Below are 23,676 nucleotides of genomic sequence, written 5' to 3' on the forward strand. Positions count from 1 at the left end.
CCCGCATTGCCGTGATGGTGCCGTAGCGGGGCCGGCAGGGACTCCAGGCCTCTCCCGGTCGGACCGGGCCGGCAGCGCTGCCCGCCTCACAACGGAGCCATTAAAGGCGGAAGCGACGCAAGGGTCGCGGTCTTGGTGAACCTGTACTCTTATTGGCTGTCTGATGTCACGTGCTTTTGGATTCAGCTGACCGATGCGCCCCTCGGCGATTGGTCGGTGGGTAGAAGGGGGCGGGACCGCGGCGGCACGGTTCGGATCGGGCCCGGTGTGTGCGGCAGCGCCATGTCCCGGCGGGGCGGCCCGACCGGGTCCAACCTGAACGAGGAACGGGAGAAGATCCGCCGTGAGATCGAGGAGCTGGAGCGCAGCCTGCAGCTCGACGGGAACGATGTGGCCGTGTCGGACTCCAGCCTCAGCTCGGGTACGGGGCCTCCCTGAGGGCCTGGCGGGGAATGAGGGGCTTCATTGGGCCCTTTCGGCCTACCTCATGTCGGCGGGAGCTGCCCCTATGGGAGGCGATTTGTTTTACTTACTATGAAACAAAGAACAAGTGTCTGGTGTGGAACTAAACGTTCTTCTTACTCAGCAGTAACAGCAATACCCAAAAACCCCTAATAATTGTGTGTGTGATACCCTGCGCTGCTTTATCCTGCATGCTATAATTGAACAGCCCTTAGTTGGAAGGTTTTCCATCATCATTACCATTGATATCTTTTGTGTTTTTGTGGTTCGACAGACGATGCTGAAGGTGACAGCTCAGATGCCCCTGCAGAAATGGTAACTGCCTTTAATCCTTGTACCTGCGTAGTGAATGGAGCTGGGTGGAAGGGGGAAATCTCACCTCATTGTCAGGAAGGTTGGAGCAGCTCTTTTGTCTCCACCGTTAAAGCAGAGAATTGCTTCAGTGGGATGAATGAGGTGGGAATCTGAAGGGATGGTTCTGAGCTGTGCACTCACCAGGCGAGGGATCTCCAATGTAAGTGCAGGCGTTGTGCAGTTTACTTGCAGCTCTGCAGCTGGTGGCAGCAGGAGGGTTTTAGCAGGACTGGGAGTCAGATGTTGTGTCAGACAGCGGGAAGGGGGGAGCTGGGCAGGGCTGGTAACCACCTTTGGGAGGGTTCAGAGCAGCTGTCAGGGAGGGAGTTCAGTGCTTCCAGCTCTTCTGGAAATCAGGTTCCAACACGATGACAGTCCTTCCTTTTAAAAGCAAACACTCCCTCTCCTGTAGCCTTAACCCCTTGTTTTCCTCGAGGAGGTGGAAAAAGAGGAGGACAGCAGTGATGATGATCTTGAAAGCAGCCTGCTGGAAGATCCAGAAACGTGTCTGCAGATGAACTATGTGTATCAGGAAGTTATCCAGGAAAAGATTGAGGAGGTAGAGCTTCTGATTGCACAAAACAAAGAGCAGCAGGTGAGCAGAACAGATGTAGAACAGTCCTGCACTTTTCAGACTTAGCTTTTGCTTTCATCCTTTGCCTGTCAACCACAGTGAGACTTTGTAGGATGTTCTTAATGTATGAGAGGTACCAGCGCAGGGATCACCCGCAGCAGTAGCAGCCCTTATTTATTTGCTGGTGTAGCATTCATCTTGCTTGTCTGGGAACCAGCATATAGAGGTTCATGTGTCAGTTCAAACCAGTGTCGCTTGAATGCTGACCTTTGGAAGGGCTTATTTTTGTGCAGTTTCCATGATTTCCTATCCCCCAAAATGCTGTCACTATAGTATATAGTATCTTATGTTTCAGCTTACTGTAGCGAGTCAATGTATTTATATATTTACATTTCTCATTGCACTACACAAATGCGTTAGGTTCCAGTGTGTGAGGTGCCTTTCATACACGCACTGAGGTGCAGTCTGGTGCAGCAAGTGGTTTGAATGACTCATCTGCTGTTCACTGAAAGTAGAAAATTCAGAGGAGGTGCTGTCATTTTGTATTTCTTCTATTGCAGAAGGAAATCTTGTGTGAGCTTGATGGCAGAAAAACAGCAAAGACAGGAGATGGTAGAAATTTACCATCAAACATATTTCTGGGCCATTTTATGAAGCCGTACTTTAAGGACAAGACAACAGGAATAGTAAGTGAAGAGAACTGGCTTACAGATTGATTTCTTTTCAGTGATGTATTATAACCATAGTGCAGCTGTGTTCCATTCTAACTGTGAATGTCACTCTGGAGCCTCTTATCTTTTTTCCTCACATGTTGCTTGCTTGCCCTCTTTTGGAGGCTTTGTCCAACCTCTGTCTGACTGTGACATCTGAGAGTTCCATAAAGGGGCTTTCCAGCCATGTGGCCATTGAATGTTCTTTTTATTTTCAATGGAGTTTTGATGGTGCTGCTTCATCTCCACCATCCGGTTCTGTTTTGTTTGAAGTTCTGGTCATCTTTAGGTTTGTTTTCTGATGTAAAGGTGACTGAGCAGCAGTTCTGGTCTGACAGTCTTCATGCGTTTTGAGTTTCAGTCTTTTTGGTAGCAGCTCATGATGGAGTTCCAAGGAGAATAAGCAAGTTTTCCATGTATCCATTCTCATCTTTATTAGGGCCCTCCTTCCAATGAAGATGCCAAAGAAAAGGCAGCTCAGGGCATAAAATCCTTTGAACAACTGCTATCAACAAAATGTGAGTAGCTGTATGTGCTGTTTGGTGTTCTACAGGAAATGTAATGTGTATAATCATCCGTTCCCCCATATCTGTATTTAAACATCAATACTTACAGTACTTCATAGTTGAATTCACTGAAAGAATACTGCAAAGTAAATGGGAATTTATGCATTTATTCACCGAGGGTTTAATGACTTCCTTCCTTCTTTCATTCGCATTTGTTTTGGTGCATCATTCCACGTCTCCCTTGAGTGCTCCAAAACCAGATGGGATCGTGCAAGGGGGAGTGCTCAGATGAGAGGAGAGATGCTTTGAGCTCTAGGGAGTCACATCCACCTGGGTGGTGGTTTCATTGAGGCTCCTTGGGGGTAAAGCTGAGCAGAAGGCTGCAAGTTGTGCAGCTCAGATGTGATGTTGGTGGTTTAGACGGACAACAGAATCAGTTCAACTGGCTTCTTATATCCTTCTCTGCAGGACAAAATTGTGTAGGTAATGGAAATGAACTCTTCCTGAAGATGTGGGGGATGCTCTGGCAGTGTTTTTGCACTGGCTGAATGCTTGATTATTTTTGTTTTGCCTAGGGAAAAGCAAAGAGAAGGTGTTACTGCAGAAGTCAGTTGTAAGTGACCGCCTACAGCGCCTGCTACAGCCCAAGCTACTAAAGTACGTACTGTGCAATCTTATGAGAGCATTACTGCTGAAGTAAGGAGAGAAAATGAGCGGCAGCAAGTTCTCATGTTAATTCATTGCAATGTCAGTAAGGTTACAAAGCACAGCACAGATACTTTGTCACTGTTGGGCCTGGGAGACCTGCATAGCAATCCCCAAATCCCCAGTGCAGTGTGACACTGTTGTACATAGCAGCATTTCCATTCTTTATTGATATCTGTATTTTTGTGTGTGTGATGTTGAAGAGTCTAAGGTTTTAATAACGTACATAAGCAATAATATGAATAATATAAGCAAGAGGTGACAGCATTCAGGTAGCACTGCAAAGGCTTGGTGATTATTTTGCAGGTAACCAGCAAGGGAGGAGGTTTTGTATTGAAGATACTGTGGCATTTTATAGCCCTGTTTCCTCCTGCTCACACAGTAGTGTAACTTAAAACAGCCTCAGGGCTTGAAACTGAAGTGTTGCAAGTGAGTCATAACAGCGTGTCCTTTGAGAGATGTGTGTGCCTGTAGCTGGTGCAGACTTAATTTGTTGCTGTTGTAGCTATCACTGAATCTCTCTGTAAATACCAAAATGATTAATCTGAGACCTGTTCTGGGTCAACTGTTTGCACAGAAGCAGCAAAATAAGATGAGTTTGCCACGTGGTAGAACCTAGGGGGGCAGTCTTGCTTATTGTGGGCAATGAGCTGAAGGAACGAACTATTATTGTGGGGAAGACTATTTTGCCAGATGCCTTCTAATGCCATTGACCTCCTTCCCATCTACTCTTATGAAGTAATGCTGAAAATGTCTTTGAACAGGTTGAGTTACTCGAATCAGAAACTGGAAAATGTCAAGACTGAAATGGAGAAACAGATCTTGGAAAAGCAAATCAAAGAAGTGGAACGGGAAATAGAGGCAATTAAGTGAGGAATCTTCTTTATAAGTTCTTGATGAAATGCAGATCTGTTCTGGGAGGCTGACTTCTATACTTCCCTCTTTCCTTGGTTGCTTCCGGGTGTGATGTTTCGAGAAGCTTTCATACAGGCCAACACAAATGAAGCTATGAAGTCCTATTCATACTTTACAGAGCTCTCATATCTGTAGCTGTTCACTGAGAGTCATGCTTTGTGTATTTCTATGGCCAGGACAGAAATAGTGTTGGAATGGTTGTTGCTTTAGCATTGAGGAGATGGAGTGCTCAGAAATTGTTACTAATTCTGAGCTTTTTTGTGTTGATGCATCTGTAGTGATGTACTGCTTCCCCTGCTAAACCAGCATCACCTTGCAGGGGGTAGTTTTCCAGTGGTACACTCATTATATTCAAGTAAAATTGCTTTAATAAGTCCAGTAAGGAACAAGCTTTGTGACTGAAGTTATCAATGTTAAAGAGGCTGGTGCTTTGAAGTAGTAAGTTCTGGTGGAAGTTAATAGCAGGTGAGAGGAATATGATGAAGAAAGAGCAGGCTGAGAAAGTGACTGTTTAATTAACTGTTTAATGTGATGGTTCCCTTCTCTTTGTGTCTTCTGCTCTAGCCAACTTCCAGAAAGCGACCTGTTAGGAGACAGATTTGATGAGCATGACTGGGAGAAGATTTCAAACGTTCATGTGAGTTGGGAGATCAGCTGTTGTATGACTTCTAACATCTGTCCTCTTTCTCTTGAGAATTATTTGACCTGCTTTCATTTCTATCTGCTGATCCCTTCATACCCTTCTGTAAATTGACTTGTGTGTTTTCGATAAGGTAAGCACATAAGCATTTAAAATTTGCTTTAGTGGTTAAATCTGATCATTTAATTCTGAACAAATTAGCACCAAGGCGTGCATGGAACACAGGCTGTATTACATGTAGCTGGGACAAACATCTGGGCACAAATGAATGCCGAGTCAAGGCAAAGTAGATTTTCCTCTATCTCTTTTAGTTTGATGGACGGCGTAGTTCAGAAGAACTGAAGAAGTTTTGGCAAAACTGGGAGCATCCAAGCATCAACAAAAATGAATGGACGGAGGAGGAAACGGAGAGACTGAAGGACATTGCAGCTAAACATGGTTATTTGGACTGGCAGGCTGTAGCCCAGGAATTGGGGGTAAGTAGTTTTGAGGCCAGAAACGTGAGATGGAAAGTCAGGTAATTCTGATGGTACCTCGTGTAAAGTTTTGGAAACCAAAGCTAATATTAATTCACTGTTAATTAATGCCTTTGTGAGGAGTGTTCGTGAACAGTACCAAAACAATTGGAACTTTTGCCCTTTTGCTTTTGTCCTCCTAAATATCCAGCTATCTAAGCAGCTGTGTTTTCTTTCCATGAAGACAAACAGGACGGCTTTTCAGTGCTTACAGAAATACCAAACCTATAACAAAGACTTGAAAAGGAAAGAATGGACCAGAGATGAAGATAAGATGCTTTTAGAGCTTGTTCAAGAGATGAGAGTTGGAAGCCATATCCCATACAAGAAAAGTAAGTAACCTACAAATGGAATTGTTTTCCATTCACATGTGATGGTTTCTTGATTTCCAGGTTTACGTGTTAATACTTCTGTGTGCTGGAACACGGCCTGCTCTGTTTGAAGGAATTACTGATGTTGTATTTGCAACGAGTGTTTCCATTTCCATGATAGTTTTATGTTTTGTACCTAGATGAGATGCCCAGTCTGGGTATGTCTGTCAGTATGTATGGGGGTACAACAGTGCTGTGGTCCAGGATGTGTGTACACACATTACAGTACGTACACTGGTTTCTAGAAGAGCTCTTTGTGAGCTCTCTGTGGGATTACAGTGTGAGTAGCAAGGACTGAAGATTAAAGAAATAACAAAAAGTGTTTTCTGGTGTCCTAAACCCCAGCCTTTGTACAACAACATCTGATGCCTTGAATCTGTTGGGTGTGTATTAGAGCTGAAGTGTTTCTTTCTGAGTTCTGTTGGAGTATGAATTGTTGGGTTGCTGTGTCTATATTGGTGATGTCATAAATAGTAGCAATTTGTGTATGCTGTGCTCTTTCAGTTCTTGTAGTGTGCCATTTTCAAAGCATTAAAGCTGGCATTTAGATGCATCTCATGGCAATCTACTGTTCGTTTGAAAAGATTGCAGTTCCAAATGTTAGAAGTGAAGAAATATTGCTTGCAGCAGAGTTTAAAAGACACCTTTTCGTTTCTAGTTGCCTATTACATGGAAGGAAGAGATTCTGCCCAGCTGATTTATCGATGGACAAAGAGTGTGGATCCCAGTTTGAAGAAAGGGCCCTGGACACCAGAGGAGGATGCTGTGAGTTCTGCTCTCTAATTCCCTAGGATGATAGGGTGTGGGAGGTTAGATTTGCAGCATGCATGGTTATGTGCATGTGAGCTTTAATGTTGCACAAAGGAAAGTAAAATAGACTGAGGTAGGCAGTTTATAGGTCGGGAGGTCTCAGCTCCCAAACATCTTTGAACTGAGGCTGATAATGCTGTGGAAACATACAGAGCTGCTTCTGTTTCTGGCTGTCTAGAACTATTACTGACAAAGGGTTTTGACTCTTCCTTTCTGTGATTAACCCAGATGCTGTTGGCTGCAGTTGAGAAGTATGGAGAGCGTGACTGGTATAAAATTAGGACAGAAGTGCCAGGGAGAAGTGATGCTCAGTGCAGTGACCGGTAAGTACAGCATGTGGAACAGCTCTGCCTTCAGGCCTATTGTCCAGTGTCAGGATGCAACTCGTGTTACATATGTTTGCTTTGCTTACAACAGTGTCATCTGTCTGGGATGGCTGTCATTAATGTGGTTACGTCTAAATACAATCTCTGCTGATCTCTACAGGTGTTCTCTAAGCACAGCCTTTGTTGTTTCCATCTGACTTTGCTTCTGTAGTTAGAGAAGGTGGAGCTGACACTTGAGTCCAGCAGGGAGAGCAATGCCTGTGGTGCATCGTTCCCTTGGTATAGCTGCTGGTGGTGTAGCACAAGTTGGAGGGGCCATTGTTCTAAGCAGAGCAAAGGGATCCTGAAGTCTGAGTGAGTGCATGTAGGGAGAAAAGGTGGCCATTTGTGTATGGGCTGCTGCACAAACAGCCTGGTTCCTGCAGCTGATATTGGTGTTGTGGGAGGTGCTGAGCCATCTTCAGCACTGAACCCAGCTTCAGGAGACCAACTGCAGAGTGTTCTGATTTCAGTGATCCATTTTACAACTGCTCATTGTAGTTTTTAACCACGTAGCCTGATATTTCTGAGAACACAGAGATTGTAACTGTGCTGTGTTACGGGAATAGCAATAGGTGCCTTGGAAAAGGGGAAGATCCACTAAGACTGCTGGTTGTGTTCAGCCTCAGATTATGCAGCACTGATTAGTACCATATAAATGAAGTGAAATGTTCCTTACTTTAATATTCTTTGTTTGAAGGTACTTAAAAGCATTGCACCGTGATGTAAAGAAAGGCAAATGGAGTTTAAAGGAAGAGGAACAACTAATTGATCTGGTGCAGAAACACGGCCTGGGTGAGTCTTCCTGTGGCTTAATTTTTAGCTTAGAAAAGTATTATTTGCTAATGGATTCTTTGAATTTCTTCCTCTTTTATTTTTAGCATTGGCAGGCTCAGTTTCATGCTGATGGTTTTGAGCTTCCTTACGTGGAGCAGCCTTTTCCTGGTAGTTCACTTATGAAAGAGTTGCGTAGCAAAGGGCTGCGTGGCCGCTTTGCTCACAGCTCCACAGAACTCACACAGTGTGTGAAAGAGTTCTTACTTTCTCCAATACTGTTTCTCAGCGTTAGGCTTTAACCATTCAGCCTCCACCTGAGCGTGCTGTTACTGCTGTGAGGAAGGGGGGGATGTAATGCTGACAGGGTTTTGGTCATTTTAGTTTCTGGTGTTGGCTGAGTGTATGGCAGAGCAAAGTCTAAAGAAATCTTTGCTAAATCAAAGGTGAGGATTAGGATTTTATCATCCATTTGTATGCATTTCCCTGTATAAGAGTCAGTTACTGTAAGTGTGTATGGTGTTCTGCCCTGAAAAGCAAATCTCCTTTCCCACCCCCTACTCTTTTACACTCTGAATTTCACAGCTCTCCTCTCTTTGTGAGTGATGGGCTTATTGGGGTGGGTGAGCAGTTCTCCTGCTGGATCTTCTTAGGTTCTCATTAACAACTCTGAAGTAGCAGAATGCTCGTTAGGCTGAGAACTACTCCAAACCTTTCTAGAGATGAGGCTCTCTTATGTAACTGTCACGCTTGCACTGCCTCCATCAGACTGTATTACCTTTGCTTACGGATTGTGGTGCTACTGAAGCACAGAAATCTTGTTCAAGTGTTTTTGTGAACAGGTATATATGTAAGCTCTACAATGTTTCAGTAAAGTGTAAATCAGATATTTCCTAATGAAGTGTCTTAGATTCTATGTGAGGATACAGCATTGCAACTGTATCCTTGTTTCAGTCTGAGTGCTGACATCTGACTGGTTTTGTTGAAGAGAAATCCTGTGCCTTCAGTTTGTTACATCAATAGGTTGCTCTACTCTCCTTCCTTTTTAGGTCACTGGAGTAAAATAGCTTCTGAGTTGCCACATCGGACTCGTTCCCAGTGCCTGAGCAAATGGAAAATCATGATTGGGTCGAAGGTATTGTACAGAACTGTCCTGTGTCACAGTCCCATCTCTAACCCGAAAGTGAAATCCTATGGAATCAGTGCCACAATTGCCCTCAATTTCACACAATATTTTGTCATGGATGTTTGTGGTCTAATTAGTGTTAAAGCAGCCTTTTTTTTCCTGAAGGAATAAAGTTAAAATTGTTATGTATTTGTATGTTATCCATAACTTCTTTATTGCCTTGAAAGGCTTTGAAGGATGTTATATAAGCATACACTCCTGTTTTCTTGTAAATATCTTTTGAGCTGCCAGTTGTGATACAAAGTACTCCATAAATCCTGGCTGCTTTGAACCACCTTAAAAATACTGTTGTGGTTCCATTGGTGAAGCACAAGCAGGTGCTGCTGCACCATCCATTTTGAAACCACTTTTCTCTGGTAGAATACAGCCCCATGAGACTCTTTAATTTACTGGTCTGAGATATTTTGCAAGTCAAGGCTGAGTGCTGGCTGCAGCTTATCTGTGTGGTTTTTTTTCTTGGCTAAAAAGAAACGGTCCAGGTCAGTGAAACGCCAACATACAGAGGAGAGTTCCAGCTGTTCAGAGAGCAGCAGTGAAGATGTAGAACTGGACTTATCAGACACTTCTGAGGAGGAGAAGACCAGTAAGGAGGAATGTGCCTTTCCCAGCATTGATCTGTGGATCCCAACGCAGACTGATGTGCCGGAGTCCTGCCAAGGAAGGCACCAAACTTCATCTCCTTTCTCTTTTGGGAGCGCTGGTGTGAGGACCAGCAGCAGTAAAATTCCAAATGCAAGGCATGAAGGAGGTGAAGGAGTTACTAATAAAGCAACAGAACTGAGCACCATCCTGAGGGGCATGGCACGTCCCCATTCAACAGACATCACTGTGAAGAACCCCACAGAAGAAATTAACAAGGTGAGTCCTGGGTTTCTCAGTCTGTTTTGGATGGAATTTGGGCTTAGATTAGAACCTTCCAAAAAGAGCATTTGCTGCTGTAAAGAGCAATTGCTGAGGTAAGTAGATGATGATTTTTCAGACCTGTTAGCTGTTTTCTCACTGTACCATTGGGGGGAGCTATTGGAAACTGAGCTGTGTGAATAAACAGAAATTCCTGGTGCTGCCACATAATACCTCAAAAAGAACTTCTCTCCTACCCACGGTGTCACCAAGACAAAAGCTTTTCCGTATCTTCATCAAGCAGGATTGGCTGCTGAAATAACTCCCTTTCCTCTGATGGCCAGAGTGTGTAGATAATCCCAGTAATGGGACTGGTGAGATCTTTTGCACCTTTTGTGAATAGCAGCAGCACGAGTGACTTTCTATGGTACGCTTTCCCTTATATCTTCTCTTGTGATTTCTTTTTAAGGCTTCCAGGTGTGGGAAGCAAGTGCTGCGGGTTACCCTGGAGGATGTGAGAAGAGTGTTGAGAGAAAACACGTGCTATCAGAGGAAACTTGTAAGTGCCTCTTTTGTCTCATCTGCTTTAGTGGGATGGGCGCTGCCAAACTGGATTTAAGGCAAGTAAACGTGGAGTCATAAATCTTATTTTACTATAGTCCCGAGAGGAAAAGATCATAGGGCAATTATGGGAATAAATGGGGACTAACTTTGTTAGAACCTTCCTATTTGGAACTCTAATTATGTGTTTGTTCACGTGCAGCAATCAAAGCTAATAACATCTTCTGCTGCCGCTATAACAAAGATGTCTGAGGTTGGTGCATCTGCTGCTGAGAAGCACCGGGGGCTGTGGAACAGTGTGAGGAAAACTCGTCGTCAAGAGAGATCACGATGGAGAAAGATGAACCTTGACAGAAAGCTCCTCATGGCGGTGACACCTTGGGTGGGCGACGTGCTGTTGCCTTGCACCTTGCGCACTGGGAAGATGGCTTTTGATCATACAAAAGGTAGTGGTAACCCATCAGAGATGGTACTCCTTTGTGTCCCTGTTTTCTGGCACCTTTCAAGTGAATATTCAGCTGATTTTTTTGATGCTGGGCCTTTTTTTTCTAGCTTATTCTATTCAACAGAAGCTCAAGTCAGTCAGTCTCTCCAGCACTCCCCTCTTCACACTTTTCATTCAGGTAGGCTTTTTTGTCTTAACAGCATTAACCGCTTTAAAGGAGCAGTAATCTTTATACTTGATACTTAAAAACAATTGCAAATCTTTCATTTAAATTAATCTAATTACTAGACTAACCTGTTCTCTTGGATTGCTTATTCTATTTAGTAAACCTTGCATCCATTCGAATGCTGTCACAGTTTTCTGCAAGTGTGAATTTGTACCCAGAGACTTTCATGTGAAGCCTCTCCCATCCGCCTTGTCGTGTTGCTGGCTCTACCAACACGTTCTTTTTCTGAACCAGGTTGTAATGAAATGCTTATCTTGCAGCTCTTTCGGATTGACACCAATGGCTGCATGAAGATCATTCGGGAGAGAAGGGCCGATGCGGTGAGGCCTCAGCAGGTATTGCACACCAGCTATTTCTGAGCTCTTCCCACTGGAATCTTGACTAAAACAGAGACTCTTTGATGTCTGTGGTGTGTTGGTATTGTTTGTGTGCTACCGGTTGATTTGGGATCAGAAGCACAGTAAAGTGCTGCCCGTGTGGCCATTTGCATGGGATGCTGACAGGTGATGCTTTGTCTGTGCTGTTCTAATGATCTTTATATGTCTCAAGTGTAATTTAATATAAATTTTTTTTGCAGGCTTCCCAGAGCTCGGAGTCATCTTCAGGTACCTACCAGAGCGTTTGTTTCTATGATGCACAGGAACCTTCACTTAATTCATCATCATTATATTAATAACCAACTGAACTGAAGGAGAACTTTGAAATGAGATGCATTGCCTTGCTGCTTTCTGGTAGCTCTTGGATTTTTCAGTTATGGGCTTAATACATTAACCTTGGTAATGACTGGCAGCAGTACTGAAGTGCTGTGGGCTCGCTGTCGTTGTGCCTGCCTGATGGTCTGTAGGCTGTACTGTTAGACTTCTCTCTAGCAGTGCACTCATTTACAACAACACTGCAGTGTTGTAAGAACTCCCACAGTCAGGAGTTTTTTTTGCTTCCTATGCAGGGTAATTGATATCTAATAGCTACAAAATAACATCTGAAACCTTTCTTCCTTTTTGAAGACTTGTTTTTCTTCCTTCTTATTCATCTTATAGGCAACACATCGCAGCCTGCTCCCAACACGCGGACAGCTCTTCCAGCTCTCCCATCTCTTCCAGCTCCTCCAGCCCAAGCTCAAAGGCAGAAGCCTAAAACTGTCTCAGAACTGCTGAGAGAGAAGCGGCAGTTAGAGAAGCAGCTAAGAGAGAAAGCTATGCAGACAAAAGTCTTTGTTGCCCCACAGGTGATGCTTTCAGGGCCTTTGATAATCCAGCACCCACCACAGCAAATGACTCCTTCTGCACAAGTGGGGAGCAAACCTGGAGCAGTTGGTTCTACGGACAGCCAAGTACAACGTGTGCCAGCTCCCCCATTGGCGTTTACTTCTGTTGCAGGTTCTGCTTCTACCCCTGTTATGCTTGAAAACCAATCTCCATCAATACCAAAAGTTGGGGAGAGCCCTGGTTCCTCGCAAGAGACAAAAGTGCAATCTAATAAGGAATTAAATGAGCAGGCTCCACAAAATACCCCTGAAAGAGGAGTTTTTCCAAGCCTGAATCCAACTGCAGCAGGAAAGGCTGCAGATCAAGGAGGGTCCAACAGTCAGGTTCTGGCTGGTAGCTCAGCTCCAGTAGTGTTGCAAAATCAAGCTTTTGTGCCACATCAAGTTACAGTGCTGCCTTTTGGCGTAGAGTCTGGCAACAGCAAACTGTCTCTTCCTGCACCAGTTACCTATGAACTAAATTGTCCTGGGCCGGTCAATCTATTGCCTGCTCTTCTAGCTCCACAGCCTGGCTCCCATTTGACTCCTGACAGGATGCTGCCTCTCACATGGATTGTAACACAACAGGCTTTGCTCTCCAGTGCTGTGCAGGCTGTTGTGGGTGTTCCCCAAGGTCTGCAAGCTGCTGCTGTGGGGACTCAAAGTCAGGCAAGTGTGTCCAGTGGCAATGTCTCTGGTTTAGGAGCACCTCCTGTATCCTCTGGAATCAGTATGCCTCACCCAAGCCATGCAGAGACAAAAACAAGTCCCCAGTTAGCTGCAGGGGGCTCAGAAGGAAAGACAGCTGGTGCAAGCCATTCTGCAAGTGTCCTCCCTGTGAGCTCGGCTGATCCTGTGTGCAGCGTATCCAGCGTTTCTTCTGCTACATCTGCACATTCAGATAGTTCCTCCAAGACTGTTGATTCTTCTGCAGCTCAGAATGCTCTTCCAGGTGGTGCACCAACCACGCATGCTCAGCTGCTGCCCCAGGTGCAGCTACCTGCAAGCACTCAGGGGTCTGATTCCTGCTGTGTGACAGGTGTTGTTAGCTTGGGAGCAAACCAGGACTCATCTACAGCAAATGGATCATCTTCCAACTCAGATGTCCTTAATAAAGGGGCTGTGCTCCAGCCAAGAGCTTCAATTCCTCATAACAGTGTCACAGGGAATTCCGAAGGCTCAGCTGTCCAGGCATTGAAATACAGACCCATTGCTTCCAAAGCACCCCCTGAACAGCCTGCGAGTGCTCCACCCCAGCCAACCACTTCAAGTGCAGAAAAGACTCTGCTTGACTACAGCCTGATTTCCCTTGAAGATGAGGAGCTAGTGAAGGAATGGCTGAGTGGAAAGCAAGGCGTCCAGGTACCACCACTGCAAACCAGGTTGCCTTATTTCCCACCTTTTTTGGGCAACTTAAAAACCCTTTCAAAGCTACTTCTGCAGAAGGCGGCTCTGGAAAAGCAAGCAGCACGTTTTCTGTCCCCTGATGGCAGTCAAACTGAGGGTGAGGTTGACTTGAATGCTATCACAGAATTGGTGCATGAGAAACTGGGTAACGACCCTGCTTTTCTCCTGCTGAAAGCCCGCTTTCTAGCCGCCTTTACACTCCCTGCTGTACTAGCAACTCTGCCTCCTCCAAAAGTGGCAACGACTCTGTCAGCCAGCAGGAGGGAATATGGAGAGAGTGATGAAGAGGAGTGGCAGAGTGAGGAGGAGGCGTCTGAGGATCCTGAGAGCTGTGGGGATGAGTTGGACACGCAGTCGGATGGGACAGGAGGTGATGAGCCTGGAGACAGAGATGTTGATTTTCCAAACAAGGTAAAGGAAAACTGAAGTCTCACTTGTAGGTGCAACCTCTCTAGCAATGAGTTAGGTCTGGGCAAAGAGAAACCACATCAGGTGTGTTCTGGCTGGAGAGCAGTGACAGAATCCTACTCTTGTAGGAAGAAGTGCTGGTGTTGGCTGAAAGTGGCATGTGTTTGGCATGGCTTGTGTTTGCTGGGATTGTGGTAATAGAGCGTTGTGTCCCATGTATACTTTTAAATCATACTGTGCTAACATAAATGAAATGATGATTGAAAGGGTTTTCTTGCAGATTCTCCTCGGTTTTGTGCTGCTGTTCACACAGTCTGTTCTCCTTATGTTGCAGGGCATGGAAACTGAAGAGATTGCTGCAGAATCCATTGAGGGCACCTGCACTGATGGGACGGCCAATGTTCCTCAAGTCAGGAGAAGTGTGCGCATCAGGAGGAGGTTCAGAAAGAGGAGGAGGGTGTGAGGAGGTAACGTCAGTAGCTGTTCTGTGGATCTTGTATTTCTTTCTTCTAAAGAGAGAACCTGAAGTACCTTTGCCCGTGGCAAAGCCCAAACAATGAGTCATGACCATAGGAGAAGATTGAAATGGTTTTGACTTCCGTTCCCTGAGGACATGGAGTCTGCACTTGGCCCGTTAATCATACATTAAGAGTAATACAGTGATGAGGAGGAGGGGAAGTTGGTGTTCACACTATAAAATGACCTATAAAGCTATGAGGTTTAAGTATTCGACAGCCTTTTGGACCCTGCTGCTTCCTTATGGAAGGTCTGGTATAACGAAGTCCTGGATGGTTACATCCTTCGTGTATGTAACTGGGCAGCTTCTCAGGTGTACAAGTGCAACGTCTTAATGTGTTGAGGCCTGTAGTGAAATGAGCATGACTGCCATTTGATTTGCTTGCTTGTTGAATGAGATTGGTTTTACTTTTTTCCTCCTTTAAAACCGGTTGTAGAAACTCCAAAAACATTTGCTCCCCTATTAAAAAGTCCTGCAACTAAAGAGCTGTTTGTGCTGTGTTACAGGAGCCCCTGGAAGGAGACCTGCCCTGCGATGTGGCAGCAGGAGATGCTCTTTGCACTGTTCACTTCTCACACTTGAAACAAGCTGACCAGGCAGAGCTGGAGAGGAGAGGGAAACATCCAGGCTGGTTTTCCCATCACCTAAACAACTCTGCTCATTTAGACAAGCTGCAAGTAATGAAACAGAACTGCCTTTGAGGCACAGAGCAATTCTGTTCTCTTCCAGCCTAGCATTTACCATGAGTGCTATGGGGTAACAATTACTGGGGACCTGGGGAAGCCAGCAATGATAGTTATTTCCTTGTTGTGCTCCCCCCTATTTATGTGAATGTTTATCTGTGTTCAGAATATGTGGTTCATTGTGTTTTTTAATGCTGTAATGATGTGTTATTTGAATGCTGCTCAGTAAGAAGCAGGTTAATTTTTTATCACACGAGTCTCGGGTACTGGTTGAAATACAGATGTTTATTTTTTTCACTTAAACTCTTGATGTCGTCTGTGTTTTTTATGGTAAATAGTGTTTGTAGTAATATGTGGATGAGTGTGATTGCTAGTGAGAGAAACCAAGCTTGCAAGCTGCATGAAAGCAAGCCAGAGAGAATGTGGAAAATGAATACGCAAGTAGCTACAAAGGCAGGACTGAACCAGGCTTGGGTTCTTCCCTGATTCTTCCACAGCCTTCCCATACAGCAGATCACTTAATAAAAGCTTGTTTCCTCATTCACCAAACAGCAATTGGTCTTACATAGAGGTGCAAGGCTAGCTGAGTCAGAGCTGGTGGAGATCAGTGGGATGGTGCTGCTGGAAGCGTCACCCACTGCATTGCCCAACCTCCCCAGGGTCACAGCGGTACATTCGGTGTGAGGTGCAACTTTGGTGAGGTCCCTTTAGGCAGAGCTGCGACAGAGGGGCATTAAAATCACTCTAATTGGATACTATGCAATGAGTGGAGCAGGAGAGGAAGTATCTTGAACTGGCTTTCCTCTTGCAGCATGCTCTATCTTTCACAAACCACTATAGCTAATGCCTTTTATTTTCCGAGAAGTTCACATAGCAGAAGCTCTGCCCACTGCTCTGTGTGCCATTCACCACAGGACTGGTACCATCAGGGGCTGGTGTGTGATCTGTGCTGGCTGTATCCATGCCTGTGATTTTCACTCTTAGGCTACAAGAAGAAACTTTCCTGACCACAGCTGGTACTTCAGTGGTGCAGATTGGACAACAAAGGCACAGTGAGTGTAAAGAAAAGCAATGCTGGTGATTCGCGGTGTCATCAGCTTTCATCCTCCTCCCCCATCATCCCTTCTGACTTCCTTTTTTCTTCTTCTCTCCCTTTCTTATCTCAAAGCATAGCTGAGTAGTTTCCTCTTTTCTCACAGATTGGCTCCTGGAATGGCCTGCTCTCCCATAGTATAAAAGAAGGCTGCTGCCCAGGAGGGTTTCTGCAGAGGCAGGGCCTGAGTGAGGGTTCTCAGACCAGGTGAAGAGGAGTGAAGGCTTTTGTCTGCACAGGCCCAGGTTGGTCCACATCATGCAGAATGATCTATATTGACAGATTTTGTTACTGCTGTTCTGAGGGGAGGGTGTGCTTCTCATCAAACGGAAATGCTTTTCTGCTGATGATCTGCTGGGGTTGCTTTAATGTCAGGCAGAGCAAGGTGGGCTTTTTGGTGTAGTTTATTTTTCCCCCCATGATTATTACTGACCTGTTAGTCCCGTGTCAGTTCAGCTCACTTTTGGAGTCCTGTCCCATGCAGGAGCAGAGAAATGGGCTCTTGGGGAGATGCAGTAAGATCTGTGTGAAATCTCAGCCCCTGTGTAGTCAGAACTCTTCCCCTTCCGACCCCAATTAAACAAAACAGCTGGAAACATGAATGCTGAGGTTGCTGGCAGGTACTGACAATGACACAGCTACTGCAGCCAGTTCATACATGTGACATGAGCATAGTAATTAATGAGCAGGATTTCAGGAGTTGTTCATTATGGAATACTCTGACCACAGAGGGGCAAAGAGGTAAAAATAATGCCAGTTTCTTATTTGAATTGACTAAAAACTGACTTTAGATAGAAGTCTGAACACAGAAAAGTTGGGTTTCCTGCTTTTGTTTTACCCGCCTGTTTCCTACCTGTGGAGGAGCTGAAGCTGTGCTGATACTGCACAGATGAGAATCGTGAGGTGGCCATGAGAGGCAGCAGAATTAATGGAATTAAATTCAACGTTGTTGACTTGATTTCAACACCACCACCACCACCCACACTTCCCCTGGGCTTTGAGTCTCCATTTTTTGTTTCCTGCCTTTGCTTTTTAAGGGAGGGTGAAGCAGCTCACTGATACTTCTCACCACCATGCTGGAAGAAGATAATGATGAGACGTGTTGGAATAGCCTGGAAAACTTCCGGGTGAAGCTGATCTCTGTGATAGATCCTTCTCGAATAACACCTTATCTTCGCCAGTGCCAGGTGATAAACCATGATGATGAGGAACAGGTTCTCAATGACCCCAGCCTGGTCATGCGCAAACGTAAAGCAGGTGGGTGAAGTGCAGCCTTGGCTCTTCCAACTCAGCCCATTCTGTGACGGTGTACTGTTCTGCCTTTGGTATTTGGGAGCAGAGCCTCAGCCTGCAGAAAGGAAAATGGTGATGCTCCATTTAAGTTACATAAAGTGCCCTTCTGAGACAACACCCGCTGTAGTAGAAGCTAGATATAAGGTTTAGTGTTAACTGTTCCTGCAGCTGAAATACTCCAGTATTATTGTCCAGCATTTGGTTTAGAATTGTGGGGAGATTGGAGCAATTCTTTGTTCTGTTAGAAATAGGTGAAGAGAGAAAGCAATTAATAGAACGTTGCTGCTGTTCCAGGTGTTCTTCTGGACATTCTTCAGCGAACAGGGCACAAGGGCTTTGAGGCATTCATGGAGAGTCTCGAGCTTTATTACCCACAGCTGTATAAGAAAATAACTGGGAAGGAGCCGAGCAGGGTTTTCTCTCTGATTATAGGTAATGTTTGAGTTCTGGAATAAAACTTCTTAGTGGTAAGTGGGTGGAAATCTGGTGTGTGTGTGTGTGTGTGTGTGTGTTGCAGACAGGACAGCAGTTAGTGATACTTGTCCACCTGACAGACACAGCTGGGGAGTCAGGCCTGAGCCAGCTCCTGATGAATGAGATTATGAAGCTGCAGAGAACGGTGCAGGAGGAGCGGCAGAAGGCCCAGGAGCTCACCGTGTGGCTGCACACCAAAGAGAACATGATCAGAGAGATGTGGGTGAGGGACAGCCTGCTCCGCAAGCACCAAGAGCGGGTGCAGAAGATGAAGGAGGAAAGGGACAGTCTAAGCAAGGAGCTGCGGAAGTGCAAGGATGAGAACTATAACCTGGCAATGAGCTATGCCAGACAGAGCGAGGAGAAGAGCAATGCCCTCATGAAGAACAGGGACCTGCTCCTAGAGGTGAGTGACCGTGTTCTTAAGCTTCCTCCTTCTCGCTTGATCCCTGAAGTGCTGTGCTGTGTATTGGGTGTATCTTTGCCTGGGATGGTGTGGCTTAGTCTATTATGAGGTATTGTGCGTATTCCTTGTAGGTGGTATGTCTTAATGGTCCCTGGCTCAGCCCTGTAGGCCCATGCATTACAAGCTGTGCTCTGAAGAATTAAGACTTCCCTTGTTTGAAACTGTGCCCTCTCACAAGGGCTGTACAGAACCAGCCCATTGTACCCATTTAGCACAAAGGCAAGTCTCAGCTCCCCAGAACACCAGACTTCCTGAGGAACATGGAGTTGGGGAAAAGCTTGCACCATGCTTGCCGGAGGAAGGGGGAGCTCTGCCACGAGAGCATTGCTTTTGCAACCAGGCTTTTGTGTCTGTTACTGATGAGCTCTGAACCTCCTTGTAGATTGACAGCTTGAAGCATAGCCTCATGAAGGCTGAGGATGACTGCAAACTAGAGCGTAAACACTCGATGAAACTGAAGCATGCCATAGAGCAGCGTCCGAGCCATGAAGTGATGTGGGAGATCCAGCAGGAGAAGGAGTTGCTTTTGGCCAAGAATCAGGAGCTGGAGAACACTCTCCAGGTTGGTGGTGGTGGGGGGTGACTGGGTCAGGAATCTAAAGAAATGATTCTTTTATGCAGCCAGCACGGCGATGGAGCTGTACTGAGTGCTTTGAGGGTCAGCTATGGCCTTGTTCTCCCAAGTCATACAGAGAGCATGTTGGATTTCAGAGTTAGATGGTTGCTGTATCTTCTTCGTCCAGCAGGTTACCAGGGAACAGAATTTGGAGAAGAATCTCTCCTGTGAGACTGTGCAGAATGACTGCAGCCAAATACTGGAGCGCAGGGACCTGCTGAACACCCTGTACCACCTCCGCAAGGAGCTGCACCAAGCAGAAGTGCTCCGAGACAAAGTGTGTGGTGCAGTACAAATCCCTGCTGGGGCTCAGTGGGGTCAGATGGGCAGATGAAGCACTTAAAGTGTCTTACCAGTGAAGCAGCAAAGCTGCTCGGCAGCATTCGCTGATGCTTCTGTTCTAGGGTCTATGTTGCAGTTTGAGGGAAAAGGCATGTTAATATTCTAGTGGTCTGGGTCTGTGACATTAACTGTGTTACCTGTTGATGCCTGTGCCTCAGCCTGCAGGGTGGTGGGAGCTTTTAGCATGATTGACAGCTCAGGTACATGTAAAGTCTGTCATTAGCAGGCTTTCTAGTCATACCGCCTGGTCTTCTGGTTGGCTTTGCTCCAGCAGGGCAGTCTGGCTTTGGTGTTGCGGGGAAGTCTGGCTATAGCAGTCTGTGGTATAGAGAAGAAGTGGTGAGATTCTAGCTTGGGCTCACCCATAAGCCATGTCTCAACAGTATGCTGAGGAAAAAGAGATACTTGAACTACAGTGCACGTCTCTGAGGAAGGACTCCCAGATGTATAGAAAACGGATGGATGCTGTCTTACAGCAGATGGAGGAAGTGGCTTCAGAAAGAGACCAGGTGATAAAACATTCCTCCAGAAGTTGCTGTTAATCCCTGGCTTGCTGCTTGAAGCAGGTAGATATCGTAACCCTGAATGTGGTGTTGTGCTACATGTTGTCTCTTACACCAGGCACTGCTGACCAGAGAACAGTTCTACATGCAGTACTCTAAGAACCTGATTGAGAGGGATGCCTATCGGAAGCAGATTCGGGAGCTGGGGGAGCGATGCGATGAGCTGCAGCTGCAGCTCTTCCAAAAGGAGAGTCAGCTACTGGCTACTGAAACCAAGCTGAAAAGGCTGCAACTGGAGCTACCTGCACTGGTATGTTTGTGGGGTTGTCATGTGTGTGATGAGTTGGAAAGTTGAGTCTAGGATCCAAATAAGACTGCTTTGAGACACTGAGATCTAACCAGTCCAGTTTCAGCAAGCAGTGGCTACCTGCTTGGGTAACCATTTATTTCTGTGCACACATGCTGTTTAGAAAACAGGAAGACGTGACAGTTCTTAGGAGCTCACTCTGGTCTGCTGAAGCCTTACACATTTGCAGTGCTTCCAGACATCATAAAAGCATTGTCACCCGCTCAAGAATGAACTCTGGAGTCTGTACAAACCATTTGGGTGAAATAGGAGCAGGGTATGAGAGTTCGTGGAATTAAATGAGACATCTGAGGACTGGTAATTAGTGTAGCATCTTATGTGCTTTCTCCAAATGGTCAGATGAGTGTAGGAGGAAGGAAGTCCACATTTTCATCTTTTGGAGCTTTGGTCTCCTGTATGTTCCATTACTGCCATTTACTTGCTCATGAGGAATGATGAACTTACTGGTTTTATTTCAGACTTCAGACCTGGATGACACCTCCTCCAGAGATTCTCAGGATGTGAGTAGGGTGCCTTGTTTACATTTCATTTTCTTCTGGGATGGTTTCAGCTTCCTCAGTTACTCTTAATTCCCAAAGTGCTCCATTCATGGGTCAGGCTCACAGCAGTGACATCAAGTCCTGAGGTAGCAAAGCAGACCAACAGCTAAGGGTGGCTTCTCCTTATGTCCTGAGACTTCTGACGGTGGGGATGCAGCTGTGATAAGATTTGTTAAGTCCAAGCAGACCAGAAGATTCAAATTATTTTGCATTGCTTCTAATGTCTCTCTTGTGAGAGAATGGGCCAAAATAAGTATTATCCCGAGGACATGTGTAGAAAAGAGGGTTTTGGTTTTTTTCCAGCTTAGTTCATAACTTAACTGTGGTAGAGGTTGTCACATTGTCTGGAGACAAAATGAATGAGGCCATGGTCATGGAGGATAAGTCTGTGTAGATACACAGCTTCTAGTTCAGAATGGTTCCTGTTTTGCTTACAGCAAGATGCAGTGGGGAAAGGTTGGTTATATGCCTGTGTCCTGTGTTCCTGCATTTGTTCCTAGCTACTGTCTGAGAAAGAATATGGAGTACTTCTCATGATCTTAATTTGTTTGTGTCCCAATAGCTTACTCTTCACGCTCACCTAGATGAAGATACGCACCTGACTGAAAGTAAGGCTTCTATTGGGGAAAACATACAGTATGGTTCTTGATGGGGTTGTCCAGTGTTCAGAGGGACAGGAACACATTTCTAATGCAGAAGATGTACACTGACTGAGGATCTGGTCTGTGAGCAATGCTTCTCAGTGGGGCACGCCTGGCACCTCCTTGAGATGACTCACAATGGGTGCATGTAAATTACAAAGTTACTTGAACCTCGAGGTATTCTGCCATCCTTCTCACCTACAAAAAAAAGGAGAACATGTTCCCAGCATCTGGGAACAGTGAGTGCTTTGTACAGCCTTTTGGAGGGGAAAAACCTCCACGTGTTGTTTACTGTGTGATCTCTGAGGTGGTCTTTCGTATAGGTGAATGACTTGGCAGAAGGGGTGGTGTTTTTTCAGTCATCTGCCTTCTGAACTGGGCCAGCCAAAATCACCTGGTACACAATGCCTTTGAGAAGCAGCTCCTCAGTGCCTCTTCTTCACACAGTCCTCTTGTGTTTGTGGCTGAGCTGAGAATGGAACAAGCATCCTTCCACTCCAGCTCAACCACGTGTCTTTCTCCAGAGACATTTCTTTTCCTCTCTCTTACATTGCAGGCTATTTTCACAAAAGCAGAACCATGTAATTAACGCTGTCCCTGGTTCTCGTGGCAGCCCCAGTGGAAATGACTCAGCAGTGAGGAGAAGAGCAAACAGGGTCCTTTAAAACTTGAGATTCTCCTTTGAAACATGTTGCGAAAGGAAGGAAACAAGCAGAGATCCTCACCTGAAAGATTTAAGCAGTCATTCATTGAGATGGGAGACCTTTCACAGCAGCTGCTACACTGAAACAGAAAGCCTTTTCTTACCCTATCTCAGCCAAATCACAATGACATACCGCAGTGTCTGATCACTGCATTAAGAGCTGAGCTAAAATATGATCTGTTGAGTATCTGAATATGCACATCTTCCCTGTTGCCCAGCACCAACAAATTGTGATTCATGTTTAGTGGGATTTCTTCTTGTTATCTCCATCATTGTTCTTTCGATGACATTAGACAGAGGTGCTGCTCTGCACTGGTTCGTTTTGCTTCTCCACAAGCAGAAATTAGACAGTTGGTGTCTGGTGATCCTATGGGGAATTCCATCAGCCTAAGCAAGATTCAGAGGTCATGCAGAATGAGCAGGGTCTTGTGCAATGGTCACAAGATTGAATACTAAATGTTTCAAGGCCTGGATTCAGCTTGCTGTGGATGCTGTATTACTGTTGGGCAGCTCTTACATAACAGCTATTGCTGTGCGGTGAACTGCTGGAAGAAGTTGCTTCAGCATGGCAGCTGTGACTGAAACTGTGATTTGCTTTTCTGTTTTCTCTCAGAAGACTGCTGTAAAGGAGAAAACCAGCAGTTCAGCAATGGAGAAAGCAACCTGCCTGCAGAGTTGCCCACTGTAAGAGCCCACTATGATTCTCTTTGGTCTGAGTGAGGTTTGTCATTTCTCATGTTCTTGTTAATGATGGAGTTAGCAGACTCCAGGCCCAAGCAGATGAAATGCAGGCTCTACACACATCCCAGGGTCCGGGCTATGTTAGCAACCAGCTCTTCTTTGTCATTTTAAGGCACAAGTTTCCATTTTCTCCCCTTCATTTCCAAGCAAAATGATTCGGGGGTGCAAACAAATCCAAAAATGGCTCATCATGTAGAGCACCTCAGCCTGGAAGGGCTCCATCTTTACACAGCAGCTGTGTCTAGCGGGATAACAACATTGCCCCAAGGCTTTAGAGCAACTTGGTTCATCTCTTTGCCTTGTTTCTTTCCAGTTCGAGGAGTGCAGCTCGGCCCACGAAGAACTGTCCGAGAAGGAGCGGAGGAGGATGAAGGATTGCTTCGAGCGTTACCGCAGGTCGGGCCCCGTCCCCGTCCCCGTCCCCGTTCCCGTCCCCGTTCCCGTCCCCGTTCCCGTCCCCGTTCCCGTCCCCGTTCCCGTCCCGTAGGCCTCAGTTCCACTCGGTCCCGTTTCCAGGAAGCGCGCTCTCCGCAGAGCACCCGCAGGCCGCCGCCATGAGGCCGACTGGGAGCCCAGCACGGGCAGCGACAACACGGACACCGAGGGCAGCTAGAGCTCGGCCGAGCCTCCAGTTATCGGATCCGTTAATAAACAGCACTGAGCGCTCAAAGCGGTGCCGTT

At 45.8% G+C, this 23,676-nt stretch overlaps 2 protein-coding genes across 6 annotated transcripts; both read left to right on the forward strand.

The window, feature by feature from the left end:
- The first annotated feature begins 265 nt into the window (after nt 1–265).
- SNAPC4 (small nuclear RNA activating complex polypeptide 4) lies at nt 266–15,520 on the forward strand. 2 transcript variants are annotated; one of them, XM_072353040.1, is made up of 23 exons: nt 266–421; nt 737–777; nt 1,253–1,411; nt 1,951–2,076; nt 2,540–2,618; nt 3,182–3,263; nt 4,076–4,180; nt 4,791–4,863; nt 5,178–5,342; nt 5,566–5,713; nt 6,411–6,517; nt 6,791–6,885; nt 7,628–7,722; nt 8,751–8,836; nt 9,356–9,745; nt 10,197–10,286; nt 10,491–10,734; nt 10,841–10,911; nt 11,220–11,294; nt 11,537–11,564; nt 11,997–14,020; nt 14,352–14,484; nt 15,041–15,520. In XM_072353040.1, the coding sequence occupies exons 1-22, from the start codon at nt 283–285 to the stop codon at nt 14,478–14,480; spliced, it is 4,551 nt and encodes a 1,516-aa protein (XP_072209141.1). In that variant the 5' UTR covers nt 266–282; the 3' UTR covers nt 14,481–14,484; nt 15,041–15,520. The 2 variants fall into 2 exon arrangements, with proteins under 2 accessions (XP_072209141.1, XP_072209143.1); XM_072353042.1 differs by having other exon boundaries at nt 1,256–1,411.
- A 136-nt stretch (nt 15,521–15,656) lies between these two features.
- Nucleotides 15,657–23,646, forward strand: CARD9 (caspase recruitment domain family member 9). 4 transcript variants are annotated; one of them, XM_072353046.1, is made up of 13 exons: nt 15,657–16,555; nt 17,348–17,567; nt 17,898–18,035; nt 18,158–18,483; nt 18,926–19,105; nt 19,287–19,436; nt 19,885–20,010; nt 20,123–20,314; nt 20,830–20,871; nt 21,473–21,518; nt 22,868–22,938; nt 23,309–23,391; nt 23,512–23,646. In XM_072353046.1, the coding sequence occupies exons 2-13, from the start codon at nt 17,384–17,386 to the stop codon at nt 23,606–23,608; spliced, it is 1,635 nt and encodes a 544-aa protein (XP_072209147.1). In that variant the 5' UTR covers nt 15,657–16,555; nt 17,348–17,383; the 3' UTR covers nt 23,609–23,646. The 4 variants fall into 4 exon arrangements, with proteins under 4 accessions (XP_072209147.1, XP_072209150.1, XP_072209149.1 ...); XM_072353049.1 differs by having other exon boundaries at nt 19,287–19,421; XM_072353048.1 differs by having other exon boundaries at nt 19,290–19,436.
- Nucleotides 23,647–23,676: the final 30 nt, after the last annotated feature.

Source organism: Excalfactoria chinensis, chromosome 18 (genome assembly GCF_039878825.1).
Source record: "Excalfactoria chinensis isolate bCotChi1 chromosome 18, bCotChi1.hap2, whole genome shotgun sequence".
In the NCBI taxonomy this organism is placed as follows: domain Eukaryota; kingdom Metazoa; phylum Chordata; class Aves; order Galliformes; family Phasianidae; genus Excalfactoria; species Excalfactoria chinensis.

Excerpts from the sequence above, each read along its gene's own strand:
- SNAPC4 (XM_072353040.1), top strand. The coding sequence starts at position 283 with ATGTCCCGGCGGGGCGGCCCGACCGGGTCCAACCTGAACGAGGAACGG. Across the intron at positions 422-736 it reads GGACTCCAGCCTCAGCTCGG|ACGATGCTGAAGGTGACAGC; the intron begins GTACGGGGCCTC and ends GTGGTTCGACAG. Across the intron at positions 9,746-10,196 it reads CCACAGAAGAAATTAACAAG|GCTTCCAGGTGTGGGAAGCA; the intron begins GTGAGTCCTGGG and ends TTTCTTTTTAAG.
- CARD9 (XM_072353046.1), top strand. The coding sequence starts at position 17,384 with ATGCTGGAAGAAGATAATGATGAGACGTGTTGGAATAGCCTGGAAAAC. Across the intron at positions 19,106-19,286 it reads AGCTGGAGAACACTCTCCAG|CAGGTTACCAGGGAACAGAA; the intron begins GTTGGTGGTGGT and ends TTCTTCGTCCAG. Across the intron at positions 20,315-20,829 it reads AACTGGAGCTACCTGCACTG|ACTTCAGACCTGGATGACAC; the intron begins GTATGTTTGTGG and ends GTTTTATTTCAG.